The sequence below is a fragment of the Bombina bombina genome, chromosome 2 (genome assembly GCF_027579735.1).
Source record: "Bombina bombina isolate aBomBom1 chromosome 2, aBomBom1.pri, whole genome shotgun sequence".
Taxonomy (NCBI): domain Eukaryota; kingdom Metazoa; phylum Chordata; class Amphibia; order Anura; family Bombinatoridae; genus Bombina; species Bombina bombina.
Genome location: NC_069500.1, coordinates 540,928,109 through 540,944,086, shown reverse-complemented (window position 1 = coordinate 540,944,086; position 15,978 = coordinate 540,928,109). Strand labels below are relative to the sequence as shown.

General features: G+C 39.4%; 1 protein-coding gene across 3 annotated transcripts in view; it reads left to right on the top strand.

Annotated features, from left to right (window-relative positions):
• The window catches only part of SECISBP2 (SECIS binding protein 2), a 105,612-nt gene that overhangs the window by 13,245 nt on the left and 76,389 nt on the right, over window positions 1-15,978 (top strand). For 2 of the 3 annotated variants that reach the window (XM_053702395.1, XM_053702394.1), the window contains exon 2: window positions 1,789-1,949. The exons of the other annotated variant lie outside the window; for it this stretch is intronic. In XM_053702395.1, coding sequence (XP_053558370.1) covers window positions 1,789-1,949 — 161 coding nt within the window. The remainder of the gene's footprint in view (window positions 1-1,788; window positions 1,950-15,978) is intronic. 3 annotated transcript variants of the gene reach the window in all.

The following is a 15,978-nucleotide window of genomic DNA, read 5'->3' as shown; positions in this document are numbered from 1 at the left end:
AGTGCCATTGGTCTTTTGTCTGTTCATATTTTTCTAGTTTAACCCCTTAACGACCGAGGACGTGCCAGGTACGTCCTCTAAAAAACAGCAGTTAAGGACCATGGACGTACCTGGCACGTCTTCGGTCAAATTGAGCGTTGGAAGCGATCACAATAGTTTCCAGCTAAGTGATACCTCGATATTGAGACATTGTGCAATACCCTTTAGGCAGTAACCAATGCAGAGAGGGCCACTCTCTCTGCATTGGGAGGGGGATGGGTATAGTAATGAGGGGGGCAGCTACACTATGGAAAAATGTTTGTTTTTTGTATAAAAAATATGACAATAATTTAGAGCAAACTGGGTACTGGCAGACAGCTGCCAGTACCTAAGATGACGGCAAATAGGTAGAGGGTTAGAGAGCTGTTGGGGGGGGGGGGGAATGGGAGATCCTACACTGCAAAAAATATATATATAAAAAAAAAAAACTTTATTTTTATACTGGCAGACTTTCTGCCAGTACTTAAAATGGGGGTGGCTATTGAGGGGTGGGGGATGGAAGAGAGCTGTTTGAGAGGGATCAGGGAGGGTTTAGGGGTTGGGATGTGTCAGGTGGTAGGGTAATCTCTACCTAATTAACCCCTTCACTGCTGGGCATAATACAAATGTGGTGCGCAGCTGCATTTAGCAGTCTTCTAATTACCAAAAAGCAATGCCAAAGCCATTTATGTCTGCTATTTCTGAACAAAGGGGATCCCAGAGAAGCATTTCCAACATTTTGTGCCATAATTGCACAAGCTGTAAAATAATAATAAATAATAATGTAAATAAATTAATTTCAGTGAGAAACCTAAAGTTTGTGAAAAAGTTAACTTTTTTTTTTAAATTTGATTGCATTTGGCGGTGAAATGGTGGCATGAAATATACCAAAATGTCCCTAAATCAATACTGTGGGTTGTCTACTTAAAAAAAAATGGGCAGGCTCGTAAGCTTACATTCCTGCTTTTCAAATAGAGATACAAAGAGAATGAAGAAAAATTGATAATAGGAGTAAATTAGAAAGTTGCTTAAATTTGCATGCTCTATCTTAACATGAAAGAAAATATTGGCTTCAGTATCCCTTTAATCCTTAGGCAGGGATTGTTATATGCAAGCAACAATTCCATAATAAGAGGCCTTTTAGCCAATTAGTACTGGATCTTGTGGACCTGTTATCATACTAGCACTGTCTGGCTGTAGTGCAAGATTGTTAAAAGCTAAAACAAATAAATCACTGAGATAAGCAGGGGCTTAGAAACATGGAACCTTTGAGGTTATAAAGTATATTAATAAAAACAATGTTGGTTAGGCAAAGGAATGTGTAGTAAAGTTGCTATCTATCTTTTTAAATAATAAAAAAATCAAGTAGACTGTCCCTTTAATGGTTGCTGGCTGATAAAGACAATAACTATAAGTCTTTTGTGGAGAGAAACATGCCTTCACAAGGAAAAAGAATATTCAAAGGAACATTCAGTTTTCAAAATTCTGTAAACATCTTCTGACATATCTTCTGACATATCTTCTGACATATCTTCTGACATATCTTCTGACATATCTTCTGACATATCTTCTGACATATCTTCTGATAGATGGAACAAATACAAAAATACACTGTCACTGTAAGTCATAACAACACAAAATATGTGCCAATGGGCCCTGCTGGAATCTAAGCAAATAATATGCTTTCCAATTTTTTTAGCCGTGCCTTTGAATGATAGCGCTGTTTTTTCCAGACTTGTTATGTGTCCTTTTTATTTGTATGCTTTACAGATTTGGTAAATGCTTCTTCAGATAGTGTCGTCACACAAATGTCCTGGGCTAGCAAACTAAAGCAGTCTCAGAAAAATGCCCCTTCTTTAAACTCATCTTTGTCACCATGCAGTCCTTTATCAAGCAACAGAAAGGAGCAGACTACACAGGTCCATAAAAAGGTACATTTAACTATAAACAATGTCTAGATATATTTAAAATAAACATTTGTTTATGTGTTAGAATCATTGCTCAGTGAGGAACGTGGTATGCGTGCATTAGTGTATATTGTAATTTCTAGTGGACGTTGCGTTTTTCCTCATAATTCTAAATTCAGACTTTAAAAACTAATATTGGAGCAAAAATTATATATTTTTTTTGTACAGGAATCAAAAAGGCCCTCTTTTATTTATATACTGCCAATGAAACATAACTTTTTTCCCCTTTAAGGTGAAAGCTAAAATGTTCTTTACTTATAAAGGGCGAGATTACAATTAGAGCGCTAACAGTTATGCTCAAGTGATAAGGGGTTTATCGCAGATGTTTGCATGCATTGAGTTTTACTCTCTTATTACAAGTTGAAAATAAACGCGACCGCTTGAGCGCAAATGACGCGTGTCCTCAGAACTCTAGTTAACTGTTTTGCAAAACAAAAAAGTTTCACAAAACACATTAAAAATACATTACAAAGTACATATTTATGCAATATTCATATTTAATAGTGTTATACTGTGTATTTTCTGTTAACCCCTTAAGGACACGGCCATTTTTCAATTTCTTTCCCTTAAGGACCAGGGCTATTTTTACATTTCTGCGGTGTTTGTGTTTAGCTGTAATTTTCCTCTTACTCGTTTACTGTACCCACACATATTATATACCGTTTTTCTCGCCACTAAATGGACTTTCTAAAGATACCATTATTTTCATCATATCTTATAATTTACTATTAAAAATATTATAAAATATGAGGAAAAAATGGAAAAAAACACACTTTTTCTAACTTTGACCCCCAAAATCTGTTACACATCTACAACCACCAAAAAACAACCATGCTAAATAGTTTCTAAAATTTGTCCTGAGTTTAGAAATACCCAATGTTTACATCTTCTTTGCTTTTTTTGCAAGTTATAGGGCCATAAATACAAGTAGCACTTTGCTATTTCAAAACCACTTTTTTTCAAAATGAGCGCTAGTTACATTGGAACCCTGATATCTGTCGGGAATACCTAAATATCCCTTGACATGTATATATTTTTTTTAGAAGACATCCCAAAGTATTGATCTAGGCCCATTTTGGTATATTTCATGCCACCATTTCACCGCCAAATGCGATCAAATAAAAAAAAATGGTAACTTTTTCACAAACTTTAGGTTTCTCACAGAAATTATTTACAAACAACTTGTGCAATTATGGCATAAATGGTTGTAAGTGCTTCTCTGGGATCCCCTTTGTTCAGAAATAGCAGACTTATATGGCTTTGGCGTTGCTTTTTGGTAATTAGAAGGCTGCTAAATGCCACTGCGCGCCACATGTGTTTTATGCCCAGCAGTGAAGGGGTTAATTAGGGAGCATGTAGGGAGCTTGTAGAGTTAATTTTAGCTTTAGTGTAGTGTAGTAGACAACCCAAAGTATTGATCTAGGCCCATTTTGGTAAATTTAATGCCACCATTTCACCGCCAAATGCGATCAAATTTAAAAAAAACATAATTTTTTTCGCAATTTTAGGTTTCTCACTGAAATTATTTACAAACAGCTTGTGCAATTATGGCACAAATGGTTGTAAATGCTTCTCTGGTATCCCCTTTGTTCAGAAATAGCAGACATATATGGCTTTGGCAATGCTTTTTGGTAATTAGAAGGCTGCTAAATGCCGCTGCACATCACACGTGTATTATGGCTAGCAGTGAAGGGGTTAATTAGGGATCTTGTAGGGAGCTTGCAGGGTTAATTTTAGCTTTAGTGTAGAGATCAGCCTCCCACCTGACACATCAGACCCATTGATCCCTCCCAAACAGCTCTCTTCCCTCCCCCACCCCACAATTGTCCCCACCATCTTAAGTACTGGCAGAAAGTCTGCCAGTACTAAAATAAAAGGTATCTTTTTTTTTTTTTTTTTTTTTTTTGGAGCATATTTACATATGCTGCTGTGTAGGATCCCTCTTAGCCCCAAACCTCCCTGATCCCCCCCCAAACAGCTCTCTAACCCTCCCCCTCTACATTATTGGGAGCCATCTTGGGTACTGGCAGCTGTCTGCCAGTACCCAGTTTACAAAAAAAATGTATATTTTTTATTTTTTCCCCACTTTTCTGTAGTGTAGCTTCCCCCCCCAAGACTAAACCCCCACCCCCTCCCAGATCCCTTTGATTAACATATTTATCCCCCCCTCTCTCCCTCTAAATAGAAACCACTGTTCCATAGTGTAATGGTTCCCACCCGCTCCCTCCCCGTGCACGCGCCCGCCCGCCTCCCCTGTGCACGCGCGCGCGTCCGTGCGCGCCCCCCCAGCAATCCCGCCCACCGGTAAGCCATCGATCGCCGCCCACCCGCCTCCCACGTCTGCTCCCACCCACCAACGATCGCGGCATCGATGTCCGGTGCAGAGAGGGCCACAGAGTGGCTCTCTCTGCATCGGATGGGGAAAAATGTTATTGCAGTGATGCCTCGATATCGAGGCATCACTACAATAACCGGAAAGTGGCTGGAAACGATCAGGATCGCTTCCAGCCGCTTTCAACCCCAACGTCGTACAGGGTACGTCGCTGGTCTTTAAAGACCAGTTTGTGCAAGACGTACCCTGTACGACGCGTGTCGTTAAGGGGTTAATATTTCACATTCCAATGTTCTGCACATAGCAGTATATGTTCTATGTTTTTATAAATAAATATATAATATATATATATATTTAACAAAATAAACTATATATAAATAAATAGAAAATATTTTGCTATGTGAAGAACATTGGAATGTGAAATATTCATATTTTCATGTCGGGTTAGCGCACTTGAATATATCAGGTTTGCACGCAAATAGGGTGTTAGGGATTTTCCCACATTTTCTTGATCCATTTACTTGTATAGGGAATTAGGTTTTCACGTGCCAATATTCTAACTTTAGGTTTTTAGGCTGATCGGGTTAGCACGCGAGTGAAAACGGTTTACTTTCAACTTGTAATACGAATACAACCTGACTCACGCAGAAAGCTTACTTCTAACGCAATTAACACTCGAACAGGAGCGTTACATACTGCTCCACTTGTAATTAGGGATGGGCAAATGTTTCTAAAAATTCAAAATTTAAAACGAATTTTGATACGTTCATTCGTTCGAATCGAATGTTTATATAACATTCTGTTTTCGAATTTTCGTTTTTCGAATTTTTCAATAAAATTCAAAAATATTTGTTCGCATAATAGAATGTTTAGCTATGTTTTCATTCAATTTCGAAATGTAATATTTAAATTTGAAAGTGACATTCGAATTCGAATGTGACATTCAAATTTGAAATAGTATTTCTAGACTAAAACTGTGTTTAAAGGGACACTGAACCCAATTTTTTTCTTTCATGATTTAGATAGAGCATGCAATTTTAAGCAACCTTCTAATTTACTCCTATTATCAATTTTTCTTCGTTCTCTTGCTAATTCTATTTGGAAAAGAAGGCATCTAAGCTATTTGTTTGGTTCAGAACCATGGAAAGCACTTGTTCATTGGTGGATGAATTTATCCACCAATCAGCAGTAACAACCCAGGTTGTTCACCAAAAATGGGCCGGCATCTAAACTTATATTTTTGCATTTCACATAAAGATACAAAGAGAATGAAGAAAATTTGATAATAGGAGTAAATTAGAAAGTTGCTTAAAATTGCATGCTTTATCTAAATCATGAAAGAAAAATTTGGGTTCAGTGTCCCTTTAATAAATGTAATATTTGAATGCTACATTCGAATTTGAATGTCACATTCAAATTTGAAATAGTATTTCTAGTCTAATACTGTGTTTTATAAATGTAATCGAATTTGAACGTGATATTTGATTTGAATGTGACATTCGAAATAGTGTTTCTAGTCTACAATTGTGTTTTATAAATGTAATATTCAAATTCGAATGTGACATTCGAATGTAACATTCGAATTTGAATGTGACATTCGAAAACTGTAAACAACATTCGAAAATCGAATCAACATTCTATTATGTAAATCGAATTTCTACAATAACATTCGTTCTAACATTCAAATATAAACACATTTGCCCATCCCTACTTGTAAACTGGCCCAAAGTGTTTAAAAATGTCTAGATTTTGTAAATAATCATCCCCCATTCCACTGATCCTCCATCAACTGCAACAATATCAGCCAGGATTCAGCAGAGAGAGTGGGTTGCAGTGTGTCACAGCCTTTCAATATCAGGCTGTTAATGTGCTGGGATTGGAATTCAGAGGAAATACAGAGTTACTGGGGCATTTCCATTTCTATTAACCCACCGTCCACAATTACTGCTGCAGCAAAGATCAAAAATGACTATCTCATAAAATGCCACCTGCTTGTGATACTTTCAAAAGTGTTTTAGCAAAAGTACAACATAAAAAACCTCAGTATATCTACATATATTGTTTTCCATTCCAGCAGCCTCAACACAGCAGTTAGCAGGTTAAACATACTGTGGTAATATATGTCTAATTTCAGGCTGTGTAACATCTACAGTATATAAACCAGTGTGCTTTGTGGTGTTCTGCTATACAGATGCTGAAGGGATAATAATTTAACCAATGCTTGCTTGGTTTGGTACTCGCTGTAAATTTATTCTTCCTATGCCAGTTATGTGCTTGAGAGTAAGAGATGAGGAACTTGATGGTTTAAAGTGCCATAAAACATGTTGAGATCTGTGGATATTCTAAAAGGGCTAATTAAGTAAAAATAGTTTGCAGAAAAAAATTGTTTAAAAATTGCTGGCAAGTATGGTTGCCACCCAGCCGGTATTTTACCGGCACAACTGGTAATCGGCAGTTAGGAGCTGGTGCCGGAATAGGTATAATACTGGCAATATGAAAGCCATTTTTTTTAAAATTCCTACTCCGACAGCCCAGTCCGTGCCGGGCACCCGGCCGCCAGTGACGTGACTGACGTCATTTCACCGGGCTGCCTGTGTACTATTCCATTTTGCCCTTTCTCTGATGACTGACTGCGTCTGAATCTGATGTGGCTAACGCTGTCTGACCGGCTGTGCAGTGATGCAAGAGGACTTGCTGGTAAGGAGGATGCATCATACCTTGCTGTCGCTGAGCCTGGTTAACTTAAAGTAGAGATTGAGAATCATAACTATCGCTTGTTGTAGTAACAGTAGTAGGATATTGCTGCCTGTAAAAAAAATTTTTAAGAGGGGTGTACAGTTTTAAAATGACCGTGGTGACCGTGATCCTTCCTTATCCATCAAAATATTAAACAACACCACTGTGTGCCACAGCCTCAGGACAATGCAAAGACATCTGTTGCACAGTACATTTTTTACGCTGGTGCTTCACAATTTCAAACTCCTTTTCCCTCCTGCTTTTGAACAACTAAGTATGTTTGCTCTTTATTGAATACTCTGGTTCTGTGTATTTAAATGCTTGTTTGCTCTTCTGCTGTGACTTAGTGCACCTGTATTGTATTCCTAACACATGCCAATATGTCAAATGTAATGCTTAAATGCAGTAAAAAAACACAATTACCTCATTTTAAGTGGTTTTATGGACACTCTTCTCTGCAGAGCTTTTCAAATAAATCTTAAATGTTTGAATATTTGAGAAGTTAAAGGCACAGTCAAAAATAATTAAAGGCACACTAAAGTTTACTTTGTTGTTAGTCTGAGATCCCTGTAAAAAGTAATACTAGATTGCCAGTGATAGTTTGTGTAATGAAAGAAAAAATAATATTTAAAGAGATGTTTTATAATATACATCAGCAATAAGAACCAAGTTGCAAAATATCTGCATAAAAATGTTTTATTAGCATTTAAAACTGTCCATGTTTTAGTACAATTTGCAGAGTTTTACCACCAAGGATACCTTGCTGAGGTTAACTTACAAATGTTACTAGCAATGTAACTGAGAGTAAAACCAAATAGGATAATAAGATTCATGTTAAACAGGACCAGTAAATACAGTAGATTTGCATAATAAACACATGCATAATAAAAAGGCAATGCAATAGCACTTAGTCTGAACTTCAAATGAGTGGTAGATATTTTTCTGACAAATTTCAAAGTTATGTATATTTCCACTTTTCCTGTATCATAATACAGCCATCAGCCAATCACAAATGCATATACGTATATTCTGTGAATTCTTGCACATGCTCAGTAGGAGCTGGTAAGTCAAAAAGTGTAAAAAAAATACTGTGCACATTGTGTTAATGGCAGTGAATTGGAAATTTGTTTAAAATTGCTGCTCTATCTGAATCATGAAAGTTTATTTTGACATGAGTGTACTTTTATTTCTCACATATCAGTGATTCACAAAACATGTGCTTCAGGATATCCACAGTGCTTTATGAGAACTGAGCTCCAGGTACCTGTACTGAGAAGCCTGAAGCTCAATCTCGTAAGGGCATGCAACATTCAGTGAATCTGCCCCTTTTGTGGCTCTGCCCTCACCTATGGCCGCTATTTTTTTTTTTTAGGAAAAGGTGACAACCCTACTGGCAAGTATTTTAAAATCATTTTCAAAAATAAGCAAAATGACTTGCATAGCTGTGCTTTCTGGAGTAGACCGGTCCACTCCCTCTTTATCACTGTTTAACATCAGAAACACAGGCTTTGGATTTTAACTGAGTTCACAATGGCTTTTTTGCTTCTAGGCATGCTCCAGCAGATAATACATTCTACCATACCAATGGTGGATATAGATGCAGCCATAAAAGGAATTGTGTGGGGGGAGTTAGAGCTGTACAATTCAGACACTTAAAATAAAGTGTTAATGATGAGGCACTGCAGTATACATTTGCAGGTAAAGTAATTTAAGTACATATTATTATATTTTTTCTCTATCCCAACTTGTTTTATGTCCCTTTAACATTGGAAAAAGAACATTTTTCTAATATGTTAGCACATTTATTATTGCACTATTGCTTGCATAGCTTGCATATAACTTTGTTTTAAACCATGAAAATAGATTAAACATTAAAGTAATCTCCATAGCAGCAATGCACTACTGGGAGCTACCTGAACACATCTGGTGAGCCAATGACAAAAGACAAATGTGTGTAGCCACCAATCAACAGCTAGCAGGTCCCAGTAGTGCATTGGTGCTGCTGATATGTACATTATCTTTTCAACAAAGGTACACAAAAGAACAAAGTAAATGTGATAATAAAATTGAATTTAAAAATCATGAAAGTATATATATATTTTCTCCTGTTAAGTGTGGTCAGTCCACGGGTCATCATTACTTCTGGGATATTATCTCCTCCCCTACAGGAAGTGCAAGAGGATTCACCCAGCAGAGCTGCTATATAGCTCCTCCCCTCTACGTCACCTCCAGTCATTCTCTTGCACCCAACGAATAGATAGGATGTGTGAGAGGACTGTGGTGATTTAATTAGTTTATTACCTTCAATCAAAAGTTTGTTATTTTATAATAGCACCGGAGTGTGTTATTCATTCTCTGGTAGAATTTGAAGAAGAATCTACCTGAGTTTTTTTCTATGATTTTAGCCGGAGTAGTTAAGATCATATTGCTGTTTCTCGGCCATCTGAGGAGAGGTAAACTTCAGATCAGGGGACAGCGGGCAGATTAATCTGCAAAGAGGTATGTAGCAGTTTGTTATTTTCTGACATGGAATTGATGAGAAAATCCTGCCATACCGTTATAATGTAAACTCAGCCTTAAATGCAGTAGATGTAGCTGGTATCAGGCTGTCATGTATGTATATTTTACACTTCAGTATTCTGGGGGATGGTACTTCACTGGATTATACTGTATGCATAGACTTAACCTAATTTGCAGGGACTTGCAATAGGTTTTAAATAACAATTAATTTATTGAGGTTAAACGTTTTTTTGCTGGCATGTAAAAACGTTTATTTCTCTGAGGTACTGGGTGAAAAAATGTTTTGGGCACTATTTTTTCCACTTGGCAATAGTTTTGTTTAATTTAAAGCAGTTCACTGATCTCTCTCACTGTTATGTGTGAGGGGGAGGGGCCATTTTTGGCGCTTTTACTACGCATCAAAAAATCTCAGTCAGAGGTTCATTTTCTTCCTGCATGATCCGGTTCATCTCTACAGAACTCAGGGATCTCCAAAGCCTTTTTTGAGGGAGGTAATCATCACAGCAGAGCTGTGAAGAGTGTAGTTTACTGTGATAAAAAACGTTTGTTTGTGTATTTTTTCTGCTGCCAGGGTTAGTTATCCTTGCTAATGGGAACAATCCTTTGCTAAAATTGTTTATTTCTTACAAAGATTTGATGCTATAACTTAGTTATTTTCAACTGTCATAATTTTTTCTGTGCTTCTTATAAGCACAGTTCGTTTTCATATTATTGTAAATTACTTAAAAAGCATTTCCAAGTTGCTAGTTAATTGCTAGTGTGTTAAACATGTCTGATTCAGAGGAAGATACATGTGCTATATGTGCTAATGCCAAAGTGGAGCCCAATAGAAATTTATGTACTAACTGTATTGATGCTACTTTAAATAAGAGTCAATCTGTACAAATTGAACATATTTCACCAGACAACGAGGGGAGAGTTATGCCGACTAACTCGCCTCACGTGTCAGTACCTACATCTCCCGCTCGGGAGGTGCGTGATATTGTAGCGCCGAGTACATCTGCGCGGCCATTTCAAATCACATTACAGGATATGGCTACTGTTATGACTGAAGTTTTGGCTAAATTACCAGAACTTAGAGGCAAGCGTGATCACTCTGGGGTGAGAACAGAGTGCGCTGATAATATTAGGGCCATGTCAGACACTGCGTCACAGGCGGCAGAACATGAGGACGGAGAACTTCATTCTGTGGGTGACGGTTCTGATCCAAATAGATTGGATTCAGATATTTCAAACTTTAAATTTAAGCTGGAAAACCTCCGTGTATTACTAGGGGAGGTGTTAGCGGCTCTGAATGATTGTAACACAGTTGCAATACCAGAGAAAATGTGTAGGTTGGATAAATATTTTGCGGTACCGGCGAGTACTGATGTTTTTCCTATACCTAAGAGACTTACTGAAATTGTTACTAAGGAGTGGGATAGGCCCGGTGTACCGTTCTCACCCCCTCCGATATTTAGAAAAATGTTTCCAATAGACGCCACCACACGGGACTTATGGCAAACGGTCCCTAAGGTGGAGGGAGCAGTTTCTACTTTAGCTAAGCGTACCACTATCCCGGTGGAGGATAGCTGTGCCTTTTCAGATCCAATGGATAAAAAATTAGAGGGTTACCTTAAGAAAATGTTTGTTCAACAAGGTTTTATATTGCAACCTCTTGCATGTATTGCGCCTGTCACGGCTGCAGCAGCATTTTGGTTTGAGTCTCTGGAAGAGACACTTCAATCATCTACACTAGATGAGATTACAGACAAACTTAGAACCCTTAAGTTAGCTAACTCATTTATTTCAGATGCCGTAGTACATTTAACTAAACTTACGGCTAAGAATTCCGGATTTGCCATTCAGGCACGCAGAGCACTGTGGCTAAAATCCTGGTCAGCTGATGTTACTTCCAAATCTAAATTGCTTAATATACCTTTCAAAGGGCAAACCTTGTTCGGGCCCGGGTTGAAGGAGATTATCGCTGACATTACAGGAGGTAAAGGCCATGCCCTGCCTCAGGACAAAGCCAAACCTAGGGCTAGACAGTCTAATTTTCGTTCCTTTCGTAATTTCAAAGCAGGAACAGCATCAACCTCCTCTGCACCAAAACAGGAAGGAGCTGTTGCTCGCTACAGACAAGGCTGGAAACCTAACCTTTCCTGGAACAAGGGCAAGCAGGCCAGGAAACCTGCTGCTGCCCCTAAGACAGCATGAATCGAGGGCCCCCGATCCGGGACCGGATCTAGTAGGGGGCAGACTTTCTCTCTTCACCCAGGCTTGGGCAAGAGATGTTCAGGATCCCTGGGCGTTAGAGATCATATCTCAGGGATACCTTCTGGACTTCAAATCCTCTCCCCCAAGAGGGAGATTTCATCTGTCAAGGTTATCAACAAACCAAATAAAGAAAGCAGCGTTCCTACGCTGCGTACAAGATCTTTTATTAATGGGAGTGATCCATCCAGTTCCGCGGTCGGAACAAGGACAAGGGTTTTACTCAAATCTGTTTGTAGTTCCCAAAAAAGAGGGAACTTTCAGGCCAATCTTGGATTTAAAGATCCTAAACAAATTCCTAAGAGTTCCATCGTTCAAGATGGAAACGATTCGAACAATTCTGCCCATGATCCAAGAGGGTCAGTACATGACCACAGTGGATTTAAAGGATGCTTACCTTCACATACCGATTCACAGAGATCATTACCGGTATCTAAGGTTTGCCTTTCTAGACAGGCATTACCAGTTTGTAGCTCTTCCATTCGGACTGGCTACGGCTCCAAGAATCTTCACAAAGGTTCTGGGTACTCTTCTGGCTGTACTAAGACCGCGAGGAATTTCGGTAGCTCCGTACCTAGACGACATTCTGATACAAGCTTCAAGCTTTCAAACTGCCAAGTCTCATACAAGCTTCAAGCTTTCAAACTGCCAAGTCTCATACAGAGTTAGTACTGGCATTTCTAAGGTCGCATGGATGGAAGGTGAACGAAAAGAAGAGTTCTCTCTTTCCACTCACAAGAGTTCCCTTCTTGGGGACTCTGATAGATTCTGTAGAAATGAAGATTTACCTGACAGAAGACAGGTTAACAAAGCTTCAAAATGCATGCCGGGTCCTTCATTCCATTCAACACCCGTCAGTAGCTCAATGCATGGAGGTGATCGGCTTAATGGTAGCGGCAATGGACGTAGTACCTTTTGCACGCCTACATCTCAGACCACTGCAATTGTGCATGCTAAGTCAGTGGAATGGGGATTACTCAGATTTGTCCCCCACTCTGAATCTGAATCAAGAGACCAGAAACTCTCTTCTATGGTGGCTTTATCGGCCACACCTGTCCAGGGGGATGCCATTCAGCAGGCCAGACTGGTCAATTGTAACAACAGATGCCAGCCTACTAGGTTGGGGCGCTGTCTGGAATTCTCTGAAGGCTCAGGGACTATGGAATCAGGAGGAGAGTCTCCTTCCAATAAACATTCTGGAATTGAGAGCAGTTCTCAATGCCCTTCTGGCTTGGCCCCAGTTAACAACTCGGGGGTTCATCAGGTTTCAGTCGGACAACATCACGACTGTAGCTTACATCAACCATCAGGGAGGGACAAGAAGCTCCCTAGCAATGATGGAAGTATCGAAGATAATTCGCTGGGCAGAGTCTCACTCTTGCCATCTGTCTGCAATCCACATCCCGGGAGTGGAGAACTGGGAGGCGGATTTCTTAAGTCGTCAGACTTTTCATCCGGGGGAGTGGGAACTTCATCCGGAGGTCTTTGCCCAGATACTTCGACGTTGGGGCAAACCAGAGATAGATCTCATGGCGTCTCGTCAGAACGCCAAGCTTCCTCGCTACGGTTCCAGATCCAGGGATCCGGGAGCGGTTATGATAGATGCTTTGACAGCACCTTGGACCTTCGGGATGGCTTATGTGTTTCCACCCTTCCCGATGCTTCCTCGATTGATTGCCAGAATCAAGCAGGAGAGAGCATCAGTGATTCTAATAGCACCTGCATGGCCACGCAGGACTTGGTATGCAGATCTAGTGGACATGTCATCCTGTCCGCCTTGGTCTCTACCTCTGAAACAGGACCTTCTGATTCAGGGTCCATTCAAACATCAAAATCTAACTTCTCTGAAGCTGACTGCTTGGAAATTGAACGCTTGATTTTATCAAAACGTGGGTTTTCTGAGCCAGTTATTGATACCTTAATACAGGCTAGGAAGCCTGTTACCAGAAGGATTTACCATAAAATATGGCGTAAATACTTATATTGGTGCGAATCCAAGAGTTACTCATGGAGTAAGGTTAGGATTCCAAGGATATTGTCTTTTCTACAAGAAGGTTTAGAAAAGGGGTTATCCGCTAGTTCTTTAAAGGGACAGATTTCAGCTCTGTCCATTCTTTTGCACAAACGTCTGTCAGAAGTTCCGGACGTTCAAGCTTTTTGTCAGGCTTTAGCTAGGATCAAGCCTGTGTTTAAAACTGTTGCTCCACCATGGAGTTTGAACTTAGTTCTTAATGTTTTACAGGGTGTTCCGTTTGAACCCCTTCATTCCATTGATATCAAGTTGTTATCTTGGAAAGTTCTGTTTTTAATGGCTATTTCCTCAGCTCGAAGAGTCTCTGAGTTATCTGCCTTACATTGTGACTTTCCTTATCTGATTTTTCATTCAGACAAGGTAGTTCTGCGTACTAAACCTGGGTTCCTACCTAAGGTGGTCACTAACAGGAATATCAATCAAGAGATTGTTGTTCCATCCTTGTGTCCTAATCCTTCCTCGAAGAAGGAACGTTTGCTACACAATCTAGATGTAGTCCGTGCCCTGAAATTTTATCTACAGGCAACTAAGGAGTTTCGGCAAACGTCTTCCCTGTTTGTCGTTTATTCTGGCCAGAGGAGAGGTCAAAAAGCTTCGGCTACCTCTCTCTCGTTTTGGCTTCGTAGCATAATACGATTAGCCTTTGAGACTGCTGGACAGCAGCCTCCTGAAAGAATTACAGCTCATTCTACTAGAGCTGTGGCTTCCACTTGGGCCTTTAAGAATGAGGCTTCTGTTGAACAGATTTGCAAGGCTGCAACTTGGTCTTCTCTTCATACTTTTTCCAAATTTTACAAATTTGACACTTTTGCTTCTTCGGAGGCTGTTTTTGGGAGAAAGGTTCTTCAGGCAGTGGTTCCCTCCGTATAAAGAGCCTGCCTGTCCCTCCCGTCATCCGTGTACTTTTGCTTTGGTATTGGTATCCCAGAAGTAATGATGACCCGTGGACTGACCACACTTAACAGGAGAAAACAAAATTTATGCTTACCTGATAAATTCCTTTCTCCTGTAGTGTGGTCAGTCCACGGCCCGCCCTGTTTTTTATGGCAGGCTAAAGATTTTTTTGGATTATACTCCAGTCACCACTACACCCTTGGGCTTCTCCTTTCTCGTTGGTCCTTTGGTCGAATGACTGGAGGTGACGTAGAGGGGAGGAGCTATATAGCAGCTCTGCTGGGTGAATCCTCTTGCACTTCCTGTAGGGGAGGAGATAATATCCCAGAAGTAATGATGACCCGTGGACTGACCACACTACAGGAGAAAGGAATTTATCAGGTAAGCATAAATTTTGTTTTTTTATCACATTTAGCAATCAGTGTGGCTAAATTATACTACTAATATTTTATGCTTGTTTTGTGGTCGATTGGAGTGGGCAGGGCTATGCTCCAAAATGTCACTGGATTTTTTTTTTTTTTAAATGTTGCCAACTATGCACAAATGGGAGCAGGTTAGAATTTCAGCTATCAGCCCTAGAGCAATTAAATAACAAGGGACCTTATAGAGTGGTAGATCGGTAGATCAGACGTCACAAGTGGGAGCTAGTTCATGGATGTGAACCCCACACATTTTCTTTCATGATTCAGATAGAGCCTATCATTTTAAACAACTTAACTATTTACTGCTATTTTACAATTTTCTTTATTCTCTTGGTATTCTTTGTTGAAAGAGCAACAATGCACTACTTGGAGCTTGCTGAACACATTGAGTAAACCAATTACAAGAGCCGCTACCAATTAGCAGCTAGCTAAATAGTGCACTACTGCTCCTGAGCCTACCTAGGCATGCTTTTCAACAAAGGATACAAAGACACAAGACAATTATATACTATGTTATTATTTTTTTAATTGCATGCTCTGAAGCTGAACTTTACTGTCCCTTTTAAATCAGTTTTATTGAGATGTGCGTGGAAACAATTTCAAAGGCTTATTTTAAGAGAGGTGGGTTTAGAGTGTTTCTGATTTAAAAAATAAATAAGATTCATGCGTATATTACTTTCCTGTTCAGTCAGAAAGCTAATCAAAGATTTTCTGTGTAGCATGGGAGAAACTATTGTAGATATAATTAGTCTGGAAATTGTGTTCAAATGAAATTAAATCCTAACGCTAATGTATGTCATG